Source organism: Alligator sinensis, unplaced genomic scaffold (genome assembly GCF_000455745.1).
Source record: "Alligator sinensis unplaced genomic scaffold, ASM45574v1 scaffold470_1, whole genome shotgun sequence".
NCBI lineage: Eukaryota > Metazoa > Chordata > Crocodylia > Alligatoridae > Alligator > Alligator sinensis.
In genome coordinates, this window is record NW_005842487.1 from 442,801 (window position 1) to 455,745 (window position 12,945).

The 12,945-nt window shown below is 46.2% G+C and overlaps 1 protein-coding gene across 1 annotated transcript in view; it reads left to right on the plus strand.

The window, feature by feature from the left end:
• ULK4 (unc-51 like kinase 4) overlaps positions 1–12,945 on the plus strand; it is a 457,838-nt gene that overhangs the window by 77,803 nt on the left and 367,090 nt on the right. Inside the window, exon 18 of the mRNA XM_025212836.1 lies at positions 6,376–6,483. Within this exon, the coding sequence (XP_025068621.1) occupies positions 6,376–6,483 (108 nt within the window). The remainder of the gene's footprint in view (positions 1–6,375; positions 6,484–12,945) is intronic.

Sequence of the window (12,945 nt, forward strand, 5' to 3'; positions counted from 1 at the left end):
CCGTTGCCCTCCGCGGGACAGCCCTGCGCAGTCTGCAAGTGGCTGTAGCAGGGAGTGCAGGCCACAGGGCAGGGAAAGGGCTGCTTTTCCCTGAGTTCAGCACCAGCTCCTTCCCTGCTGGTGAGCAGGGGTTCGGGGCTGCGTGGTGCCCCCACCTGTACCACAAGGCTTGGGGGGCACTGGGAATGAGTGGGTGTGAGAGCATGGGGCCCACACTGGAGTCCTGGGGCCAGTGCCGGCGGGGTCCAGAGCAGTGCGGCAGGAGTACAGGGTCCTGGCTGGTAGGGGGTCTATGGAGCCGGGCCAGCTCCCCCCCTCTCCCTGCTGGTGCAACCCAGCCTGGCTCCACAGACGCTTGCCAGCCTGTTCCCTACTCTGGGCCCCACTGGTGCTGGCCCTGAGACATTGGCCCCAAGACATTAGGACATTGGTCCCAAGACAGTGACCAGGAGGCAGGGCACCTGTCAAGGGGTGGGGCTACCCATGCAGCCCTCGACAGCTTGCCAAAACTGAATAAGTGGCCCTCCACCCAAAATAATTGCCCACCCCTGCGCTAACTTATCTTTGTAGTAGGTTCCGATCAACACATTTCCCAGTATAGGCCATGTGTTTTATAGTCATGCTCAGTGTTGGCTGCATTTAATCATCTTCATAGTTGGTTTCTGTTACTGAGCATATGTTACTTTTAGCAGCAGTTCAAAGATATTCACTGTGTGTTGTAAGACAGGCAAATCAGCTAGTAGGGTTGAAGTTCTGGGCTTCAAAAAAGTGAATTTCAACAAGTACAGGGCAATAGTAGGCGAAGCACTGTGGGACCAGGGACTGAAGGTGAAAGTAGTGCATGAGGAGTGGTTGCTCCTCAAGGTCGTGATCCTCAAAGCACAAAATAAGTCCATTCCCATGTGGAGGAAAGGTATCAGAAAAGTTGGTTAAGCCCTCCTAGCTTAATAGGGATATCATGGTCCTCTTGAAAAAGAAGGCATACAAACAATGGAAGCTTGGGACAGTCCCCAAAGAGGACTATACAACAATGGTCCACACTTGTAGGGAGCAGATTAGAAAGGCTAAGGCAGCGACTGAATTTAAACTAGCAACAGAAGTCAAGGATAATAAGAAGTCCTTTAGGCATACAGGGAACAGGAGGAAAATAAATAGAAGTGTGGAGCCATTGCTTAACAATTCAGGACACCTCATTACCGATGCTCAGGAGAAAACTGAACTCCTGAATGACTACTTTGCTTCGGTATTTCACCAAACTAAGGGGAAACCCATACTAGATAGGGTTCAGAATGGGCATGGTGGGAATGACCACCTTCCTACTGTTGATGTTGAGCTGGTGCATGATCAGTTAGAATAGTCGGACATTTATAAGTCAGCAGGGGCGGATGAACTTCATCTGAGAGTGCTGAAGGAGCTGGCCAAAGTCATCACAGGACCTCTGGTGAAATTCTTTCAAAACTTGTGGCGCTCGGGGGAGATCCCTGATGACTGGAAGAGACCCAGTGTTGTGCTCATCTTCAAGAAGGGGAGGAAAGAGGACATGGGCAACTATAGGCCAATTAGCCTAACTTCTATCCCAGGGAACATCCTGGAAAAATTCAAGGAGTCTATGTGCGATACACTTGCAGAAGGTAGGATTCTGAATGACAGGCAGCATGGCTTTGTTGCGGGTAGGTCTTGTCTTACCAATTTCATCTCCTTCTACGACCAGGTAACTTGCCACCTGGATAAGAGAGAAGAGGTCGACATTGTATACCTAGACTTCCAAAAGGCCTTTGATCTGGTATTCCATGATGTTCTCATGGGAAAATTGGAGGATTGTGGCCTTAACTGCTCAATAGTTAGGTGGGTAGTGTTGCAGGGCACTCAAGTGTGCCTGCTCCTTTAAGAGCAGAAGCAGCCTAGCTAGAGAGCCCTGAGAGCTAAGTAGCGCTCCACAGCTGCAGGTTGCCCTGGCAGCAGGCTAATGAGGGAATTAGCTGGCACCTGCACCCCGTCAGCTGACCGGAAGGAGACGGGGTCTGGGCACATGTAAGCCTCAGGGCCAGGACTGGCAGAAGTCAGATCTTTGGCAGCAGCTAGGGAGAAGGAGCTCTTGCAGGAAAACTTACGCGGAGATGCTTGGTTGCCTGTTCTGCTACTGATAAGTCTAACAGGCTCCAAGAGCTCCTAAAGTACCTGGGGCTAGGGGATGCACGTTATGGAGAGAGAAGCTTGCCTCCTTAAAAGGGAAGAGTGTGGTCTTCAGTGTTGTGGTTATGTTGTAGCCCAGGGGCTTGTATTTATATTATTATTTGAACCGGTGGACCGGGATGAGGCTAATTGGGGAGGAGGAGGCCTCATAGGGGGCACACTACCATGTGGAGCCCCAGTGCCAGAGAGGGCACCGTGACTGGGCTGGGAAGAGCCCAGTGCCAGGGGGCACCGCAACAGGGGACAGGGGCCCAGTGATAACAGAAGGATGAATTAGGTCAAGACCTCATTATAGGGACAACATTGACGTACCATCTTGCAAGGCATGGGGCATGGTAAAGGGGCGCTTTCAGAGCCATGCATCTAGCCTATAAGGCTTGGGGTGTACCGCGGGGCACCTACTTAGAGTGGGACTCAGCAAAGGGTCTAAGAACTTACAGGGTTTAGTGGGGTTCATCAGGACCATGACTGCACAGCAACTTGAGGGCAGCCTACCTACCTTATCTAAATCAACAAGATGTGGCAGGAAAGACTAGAAGGTGCCCACGGGGCAAAGCTGGCATGGTCTTGGAGCCCTAGGGGCATCATGGCCATCCCTGGGGACCCTGCATTGTGACAGATAGGAAGCTGGCTGTGGGGTAGGACCCAGAGAGTTCTAATGAATGGATCTGTGTCATCCTTATGAGAAGTGGCCAGTGGTGTCCTTCAGGAGTTGCTTTTCAACATCTTTATCAATAATTTGGATGTGAGGGTGAAGAGCTCACTGGCCAAGTTCGCAGATGACACCAAGTTATGGGGGAGCATAGTCACACTTGAAAATAGGCTGCAGATACAGGTGGACCTTGACAGGCTGGCAAGTTGGGTGGATTGGAGCCAGGTGAAGTTCAACATTGAGAAGTGTAAAGTTCTCCATCTGGGGACGAACAGTCCCCAACATACAGGCTTGGTGGTGCCATACTGACTGGCACCATGACTGAAAGGGACCTTGGGGTAATAATAGATCATAGTATGAATATGAGCCATCAGTGCGATGCTGTAGCCAGCAGGGCAAACAATACTCTGGCATGTATCAACCAATGTATCTTATGTAAAACCAAGGAAGTGATTCTTCCACTTTACTCGGCATTGGTGAGACCACAGCTGGAGTACTGCGTCCAGTTCTGGGTGCTGCACTTCAACAAGGACATGGGAAAGCTTGAGAGAGTGTAGATAACAGCCACCTGTATGATCAGAGACTTGCAAGGCAAGCCATATGAGGAAAGGCTGAGGGACTTGGGGACAAACTTCTGGAAGATGGTTTCAGGCTTAACACTAGGAAAAACTTCTTCACAGTTAGGGTGTCCACACTGTGGAATAAACTCCCTCCAGAGGTGGTGCAATCACCTCCCCTGGAAATCTTCAAGAGGAGACTGAATGGTCACATTGCTGGGGTAACCTGACCCCAGTTGTCTTTTCTGCCTAGTGCAGGGGGCTGGACCCAGTGATTTTGCAAAGTCCCTTCTAGCCCCTTACAATCTATGAATGGACAATGTATTTAGTGAGGTGTCCTTGTATGTGAATGTAGGATGAGGGGCTTTTTCCCCTTGCGGACTGGGGGGAAAAAACCTCATTTTGTATTTGAGTAAATATGATAATATGCTATCAGAGACAAAATATTTCAAGGTATTTTAACTTTTATCAGATCATCTGAAAGGGCTTTTATCAGAACTTTTTTATCAGAACATTTATCATAAAGGATCTCTTTTATCAGATCCTCTGAAGGAACCTTTATCAAATACTATGTGTGACTTTAACTACCCAGACATCTCCTGGGAAGAACACTTGTTCCATATCTTACCAGTCACATAGATTCCTGACTTGTATTGACAAGCTCTCCCTGTCTCAGGAAGTATACAGGCCAACCAGAGGAAGATTAGATTTTGGCCAAGGGGGATGACCTGGTGAGTGATCTGACAATAGAGGGGAACATAGGCAACAGTGACCGCAGGGAAAGTGTGGATGAAGAGTGCTCATTCCTCAAAGACACGATCCTTGGAGCACAGATGTTGTCCATACCTGTACACAAAAAAGGTTACATAGGGGCTGATCTTCTGAAAAGGAAAAGGGAAGCTTACTAATGATGGAAGCTAGGAATAGGCCCCAAGGAGAACTGCTTAAGATTGGCTCACACCTGTAGGGGGCAGATTAGAAAAGCAAAGGCAGTAACCAGATTCAGGTTTGCAACTGAAATCAAGGACAATAAGAAGTCCTGCTATAGGTACGCAGGTAACAGGAGAAAAACCAGTGGAAATGTGGGACCACTGCTCAGTGCATCTGGACATCTGATCACTGACATCAGGGAGAAAACTGAACTCCTGAACGAGTACTTCGCATTTGTATTCCACCAGTCTAAGAGTGATAGCCTGCTGAATGCAAATATGACAGAGAATAGTCACAGTAGGCATGATCACATACCAACAGTCAATGTAGAGCTGGTGAAAGAACAGCTAGAGAGGTTGGTATGTATAAGTCAGCAGGACTGGGTGAACTCCATCTGAAAGTGCTGAACGAACTAGCCAAAGTCACTGTAAGACCACTGGCTAACCTCTTTGAGAATTTGTGGTGCTTGGGAGAGGCCCCAGAAGACTGGAAGAAGGCCAGTGTTGTGCCCATATTCCAGAAGGGGAGGAGAGAGGACCCAGGGAACTTCAGGTCGGTCAGCCTGACCTCAATCCAAGGAAAGATCTTGAAAAATTTCTCAAGGAACCCGTATGTGATAAGCTAGTAGAAGGCAAAATTCTGAACAACAGCCAGCGTAGTTTTGTCATGGGTAGGTCATGTCTGACTAACCTTATCTCCTTCTACGACCAGGTTACTCCTACCTGGATAAGTGACATGAGGTCAATGTCATTTACTTAGACTCTAGGAAGGCCTTTGACTTGGTGTCCCATGAGGCTTTCAAAGTAAAACTAGGGGACTACTGGTTCAACAATTCAATGCTCAGATGGGTGAGAAACTGGCTGCGGGGTTCTACCCAGACGGTACTAGTAGACAAATCTGTGTCGACCTGGCAGAAGGTAGCCAGTGGGGTCCCCCAGGGTTCGGTACTTGGACCAATGCTTTTCAACATCTTCATCAATGATCTGGATGTGGGGGTGAAAAGCACACTGCCAGAGTTTGCCGTTGACACAGAGCCTTTCTACCGTTGAAGGAGAAGGATGTTTTGTGAGCAGGGGAAAATGGCTGAGTTTACCCCCTCATTTAAAACAGAGATTAAGTTGGTGTCCTGTCTTATGCCTGCTGCACATCACAATATGAGTGGGAATTTAAAGAGCCTAACCATCTGCCTAAGCCAGCACTCTGTGCTCTGTCTGGTTCATGGTGCAGAAGCTGGGGGGCAGTGGGATGGGAGGGGGGGAAGGCGCATGTTCTCTTAATCAAGTCCTGATTGAGTGCCAGGTTACAGTCCTACTAAGTAAATGCATAAATGTTGCTTGCTGCATCTTGCCTGTCCAGAATTTTGCCTTCGACTTTACGGTACTGCTTATGAGGTATGGACATAATACTTATCACAGATGGGTAACCTGATGTACAGAAAGGTCAAGTGACTTATTTAGTGGTACATAGCAAGTCATTGGTTAAGTAAAAAATAGGGAGCCCTGGAGTTTTGTTTCCCACTCTCTTAATTTAATATCTAGACCTATGATTTTTCTTTTTGCATAGTGACCCCATGATAAGTTAAGTTTTGGGACCCTCTTCCAGAAAAATTGCAAAGTAAGGGAAAGGGTATTTATTGTCCTCTCTCTGCCATATTTAATTGTAGTCCTGTATTGGCAACCCGTGCACTAGCTGATCTCTTTCCTCTCAGCTTCCCTATGAAGGACCACTCTTGGAGGTATTGCTGTGAATTCTTAGTGGGTTAATTTCCCTATATAATTCTTGGGGCTCACTAGACAGGCTGCTCTGGTCTTCTTTATTCTAGGCAACAGCTTATAACTGTTTAACAGATTACTTTCTTGTCTTTCCTTGCTAACCTAGTTGTATGAGAATGGAAGATTTGTCCAAGGAATAGAGACTTGGGGTTGGGTCTTAAGCAAATCTTAAAATTGCTTTCATATTTAATTTTGCTTGAAGAAAGACTGCTATTCAGGCACATCTTGTAATAGTGTTCTAATATTTTTCTTGTTTGGTTTTGCATTTTAGGCTGTTACACTTTTAACCGAACTGATCAGGGAAAACTTCAGGAATAGTAAATTGAAACAATGCCTTTTACCCACCCTTGGAGAGCTCCTTTACCTTATAGCCAGTCAGGTAAGAACAGAAGGTGATCTTTACAAATCTCTTTACCGAGCTGTATATCATTTTCAGTAGAAAATAAACATCCTTTTGGCACTTGTATCCTGTGGATATTTTTGTCATACGTACATTGTAGTATATAATTTATTTTTCAAGGTGCTTATATCAATTTATTTTTCAACAGTTTTTTCAGTGTTGTGACATTAAAGACATAGGGGATTTGCAGTAGAGGTGTGTGAAACAGACCGTATTCAATTCGGATTCGGCCCAAATCTTAGACAGTGATTCAATTCATTGATTCGGATCACTGTCCCAATTCGATTTATCTGAATCCGAATTTGAAGATTCAGTGCTGATTCAGAGAATCAGTGATTCGGCCATAGACACAGCTTTAAATGTTTTTTCTACATACCTCAAGGTACCAGGTGCGGCTTGGGAACACTGTGATGGTGGGGCCGATGAAGCATCCCACAGGGGGGGGGGGGGGGGGGGGGTGCCCCCCCCGCGGGCTCGGTGGTGATCCTGGAAGTGGACCAGAAATGCCTCTGGTCGACTTCCGGGTCCACTGCTGAACGTGCTGGGGACCCCCCTGTGCTCCTGTGGGACGCTTCATCTGCCCCAGCATCTCAGCCTGGTAGCTTGAGTAGGGCTGTGCAAAGCTTGGGTCGCTGATTCGATTTGGCAGAGATTTGGCCCATTTCGGCAAACATCTCCAAATCTGAATCAAATAAGGAGATCTTTTAATCTCTCTAAATCAAATCAGAACTCTCTGAATTGATTTGGGGAGATTCAAACATGGACACAGCTTTAAATGTTTTTTTTACATATTTCGAGGTACCAGGTGACTTGTGAACACTGCGATGCTGGGACGGATGGAGCGTCCTGCAGGAGCATGGGGGGGCTCCCCAGCGCGCTCGACAGCAGAAGCACTTCTGGTCACTTCCAGATCCACTGGAGAGCATGTTGGGGAGTCCGCCCGCACTCTCTCGGCTTGGCAACTGGTGCCTCCTGGATCGGGGGGGGGAGGGGGGGCACCCAGGGTCCCTCCATGGCTGATCACTGAGTCGGGGGGGAGCCGGGGCCCCCCCCGCGCACTCCCCACCAGACCCGGAAGTGGACCAGAAGTACTTCTGGTCCACTCCTGGGTTTGCTACTGAACACGCTGTGGGGAGGACGGGGAGCACCATGCTCCTGTGGGATGCTCCATCCACCCCAGCATTGCAGCGTTCACAAGCCGCTCTGGTACCTCGAGATATGTAGGAAAAACATTTAAAGCTGTGTCTGGCTGAATCACTGATTCTCCAAATCAGCACTGAATCTTTGGATTCGGTGAAATCAAATCAGGGACAGCGATCCGAATCAATGAATGGAATCACTGTCCCTGATTCGGGCCGAATCCAAATCAAATATGGCCTGCTTCGCACACCCCTAACCTCAAGGTACGTAGAAAAATCATTTACAGCTGTCTGTTTCTGAATCATCGAATCTCTCTGAATCGATTCAGAGGGTTCCGATTTGATTCGGAAAGATTAAAGGGTCTCCTGATTCAGTTCAGATTTGGAGATTTGGCTGCCGATTCAGGCTGAATCTCCGCCGAATCAATCAGCAACCAAAGCTTCACACAGCCCTAATTTTGTAGTTCCTATAAAATCCCCTGCTATTAAACTTACAAAGTCAACATACTTTGTGCTTGGTTATCATTATTTCACCATTCACAGATGGAAACTTGTGTAGTTTGTCATTTTATATACCTAATTAGTGTATTTTAAAGGCTAGTCATATAGGTTGCCTATAGACGTGCAGCGAGGCTGCTCCGATGTGTTGTAATTACAGTGTGTCAGAGCAAACTTAATTAATCGAGTTTGCTGGAATGTGGTAATTACCACACTTTAGCAGACCCTAGACCATGTTCTAGCATCACATCTATCAGCGTCTCTACGCTGAAAAATGGTAGCAGGAAAAATGGTCCCTGCCGCCATTTTTCAGCTCAGGGACACTGATACATGTGACACTCTGGGCGCTTTAAAGCACCCCAACTCCTGGAGCACATTTATAAACACTCATAGTTTTAACCTTGTTTTAATTTCTTTCAGCAGAAATTGATCCAGAACCTAAAGTATTGGTAGCTTAGAGACACATTATCATGAATTAGTTATATTGGTCATGTGTAAACAGAAGTTGTCCAAACCAATTTATATACACAAACATGCAGTTTACACATACACAGACACTCTCAATGCTTTGTTTTTTATGTAGCTGATATTTTGATGTTCTTTGCAAGACTGAAAACAATTAAAAGACACATTATGTGGGGGAAAATAATTTAAATGGGAAAATGTTAATAACAATTGGGAACTGCTCAAGTCCTGCACTAGAAGCCCCAAATCCCAGAATTAAGAGGGATGGCTAAACTGATTAAAAAGCCAGCATAAGGGGCAATAAAAACATAAGTGGAAGAAAAGGGAAGTTGGTGATAACTAATATAAATCCAAAACCAGAAACTCGAGAAAGGTGAAAAGAGAAGCAAAAGAACACCAGGAAGAATCTGGCCAGCAATATTAAGTAAGATGAAGAATTTTTAAAGCAAGTTGTGGGAACAAAATGAATTCTAGAAATGGTCCATTATTAGACACAAAAAGTAAAATTCTTAATAGTGCTGCAGAATGGACAGATTGTTCAGTGAATATTCCTGTTCTATATTTGGAAAAGGCCAAGTGATACAGTTATAACATGTGGTAGTAATGAAATACTTTGTGTTCTAGCAGCAATTGAGGAGGGAATTAATCATCAGAAGCTATGAAATCTAGATATTTTTAGGTTAAGTAGACCTAGATCATTTGGATCCACAGATTTTAAAAGACCTGGCCAAGGAGCTCTTTGAACACTTAATGTCCTAGAGCAGGGCTGTCCAACTACTAAACAGCTGGGGCTACTAAACATAAGCCACAAGTTCCCTGGGCTGCAGGCTGTCCGTGTCCCACCCTGTGGCAGGCACCATGAGCGCTGGTGTCTGCCCCATACTTTCTGCATGTGCCATGGACTGTGCTGCCCCTGGGGGACAACTAGGAAGTAGGTAGGATGGAGCCTGCAGATCCTGATTCCTGGTTCAACCAGAGTAATGGGGGAAGCAATAGCTAGATGAGAGCCCAAGAGCTGCAAATTAATGGGGGGGTCTCGTACTCTGTGGGACGTGAGCTGGACAGCCCTATTATAGAGGACTGGAAGAAAATTAATATAATGCTAACATTTAGGAAGGGGTGAATTTTTTAAGGCTGTTCTAAGCCTGTCTACCTGATCCAAGGCAAAATAATTGAATAGCTGATACAAAGCTTGATTCATCAACAAAGCAGGTAATATAATGCCAGCCAGCATAGGTTTATGGAAAAGAGATCTTATCAAAATGAAGCAATATTATGTTTAGGAGATTACACATCTGATGTGCATCCCATGCATATCTACACCAAGAAGCTATATACCTTGGTTGGGATGCTCCCGAGTATGCCCTGTCTGTCCATTCCTTCACCTGTGTCCATACTTCAAACCCAGAAATGTTTATCAGGCCATTTCAAGATATCTCTAATAGCCACTCTTCAAGCTTGCTTGAGGTGAAGATTCTAAGATAGGCTATAGAGGGATTGGATTGTCTGGAATGATCACGGTGGTTTATTTCCAGGCTTGGAGTACGTGAGTGGGAGCAGGTGGGTGAGTCATGCTTGTGGGTGTTTTTGCTGGGATGTTATTGCTATGGTGAGGACATACTGTATGTAACATACCTAGACTTCAGAAAGACGGTTGATTGAGAACTGCATGACATTTTTCTTAAGAAAATATAATACGAAATTAGCATAGTGCATGTTTAAATTGATTAAAAACTAACCAACTGATAGCACTCACAAAATTGTAAATGGGGAACAGACTTGTTCCTATTGGTGTTCCTCTGGGAACTGCTTCTTTGTTCTATTTTTTTTTTTCATTTTTATCAGTAACCTCAAGCAAAACAAAATTGCTGCTGCTAATCTTTGCACATGACTTAAGGAGAGTGAAATAGTTAAAATGGGTGATGTTGAGTGATGTTGATTGCTTAGTAGGGTGGGTAGAAGCAAGCAATATATATTTTAATATGCCCAGATGTAAATTATATATAGAACCAAAAATGATAGGCCATATGTACTGGATGGGGATTCTATCCGGAGGAGTTTGACTCTTACCAAGGAGTTATGGGTCTTGGTGGATAATCAGTTGAATGAGACCAGGACTAAAAAGGCTTGAGTCTTCTAGGGTGTATAAATAGGAATGTAGAGAGGTTATATAACCTAAATCAGGGATCAGTAATATACAGCCCATATGGTGGTTCCTCTGCAGAGCTTTTTTAGCTGGCTCTCCGAGCTCCAGGATGCAGTAGACTGCGAGGAGTATCCTGAAGTGCAGTGCACTTAGGTGCATGTAAAGGAGCTTCCATAGCAACAACAGCTACCCAGCCCATTCTGTACTGTGCCCCTGCAGCAGCTGCAGTTATAACTTGGACAGAGGCACTAGCAGATCCCCAACCAATCCAGTACATCATGCAGAATGGCATAGAGACCTGGGGAGGAGTTGTGGCTGTGGCTTGGGTCACATGGTCTGCTCTGCAGTGCATGTCAAGCTGGTCAGGGGCATGCTGCTGCTTCTGTCCCAGTCCCTGAAGCTATAGCAGCTGCTTGGTGAAGAATGCTCTGTACCTTGCTTTATACCCTGTGCTAGGCAGCAGCTGCAGTGGCTAAGCTGGGTGATATCCCTCACCAGCCCAGTACTTGGTGCAGAACAAACATGCATAGCTGTGGCCATGGCCACAATAGCAGCTCCTCCACGTATTCCAGAGCATGCTGTACCAGAAAGCAGCAGCAGGAAGTGGGATGGAGACACCAACACATTCCCAATTTGGCACAGATCACATGGCTGTAGCCACGTTGACTGTAGCTGCTCCTCCATGGGCGCATCTAAATGAGACATTTACTGTGCATCTGCCTGATTAACTTTTCCTGTCTATTAGGCCACAGGAAACTAAGTAACTCTCCTGCAGGTTAGTACTTCTAAATACAAGAACTATCTTACAGTAGAGTTCTGTAGTCCACAGCAGTGCATGTGTAGACACTGACGGGGCTGGCTGGGGCACGAGGGTGCTTCAGTGCAGGGACTGCCTGCTGGCTAGCCCTGGACTGGACCACCTTGTGCGCCAGCCAGTCCCTCTGCAGCATGTTGAGCTGGGTTGGAGTAGCACTGGGCTGGAAGGCTGACCCTGTAGGCCCCTTGCCAGGGCTGCTCTGACCCAGCTCAACATGCTGCAGTCCTGAGTGCATGTTCAAACACGGCGCCGAGGAGCAATAAACTCTGACATGATATGTACCGGAGTTTATTCCTCCATGCTAATAGCACATGTAGATGCCACTTCTGTGTGTCCCGAAGCATGCTGTGCTGGCCAGTAGCAGCAGGAACTAACATGTCCCTGGCCAGCCTGGCCCAGACTATACAGCTGTGGCCATGACTGCTGTTGTGGCTCCTGCACTTTGGGCTGTTCCTCACAGTCTGTTGGTCCTGGAACTTGATGTGTCATGGGCTGGGCTGTAGTAGCAGGGATTGAGGCAGGCTCCAGGCTGTTCTCAACCAAACATAGGCTCCCAGAGTAGCTAGGTAATGTGTTGTGCTGCAATTAATCAATGAGGATCAGTAGATGGGGATATTCTATAGTTAGTAATCTGCTGCTGCAGTTTGGGGTGTGGAGTTTTGTGGAGGGAAGGGAGGAACTTGCTTGTAAGGTCCTTCCATTCCCTGCTGTGTGCAGAACCAGGGACTGTCTGTCCCTAGGGTTTCTTAGGGATGGGATTACTCTGGATTACCTACTCTGGTAGGTGCTCCATGTGTCTTTCCTACTGCAGAAAAACTGCAAGGAGTTGTGGTGAGTTCCTGAAATTCACTTGAAGAGTAGTGCCTTAGATTAATTCAGCGTCATTGCCAACTAGACAGTCCAGTAATCTTTGTATGTGATGTACTGAAGGAGCCACCCACTGCCATGTCATTGTCAAAAAAACAAAAACAAAATTGATAGTGAGTGCTTAGTGTTCAATGAGCTGTGGAAGTATGATTACTTTTTTGTGCAATGACAAGACAAAGCAGTCTGCCTGATTTGTCAAGACGCTGTTTCAGTGTTCAAAGAATATAGCATAAGGTGTAATTTTGATACACATCATAAAGAAAAGTATGACTGTTTGGTAAGGTAACCTATGAGTGACAAAACAGAAGCTCTCAGAAACAGTTTGCTAGTTGGCAGAATATTTTTAAAAGTGACATTGAGCAAAACCTAGGAATTGCTCAAGCTAGTTATCATGTGGCTAAAGTTAGTTGCTGATGGTGGGAGACCTTTTACAGACAGATAATTCACCGAAGAGCCTGATGCAGGTAATTGAGGAGGCATATCCGTAAAAAAGAAAAAGAAATGATAAA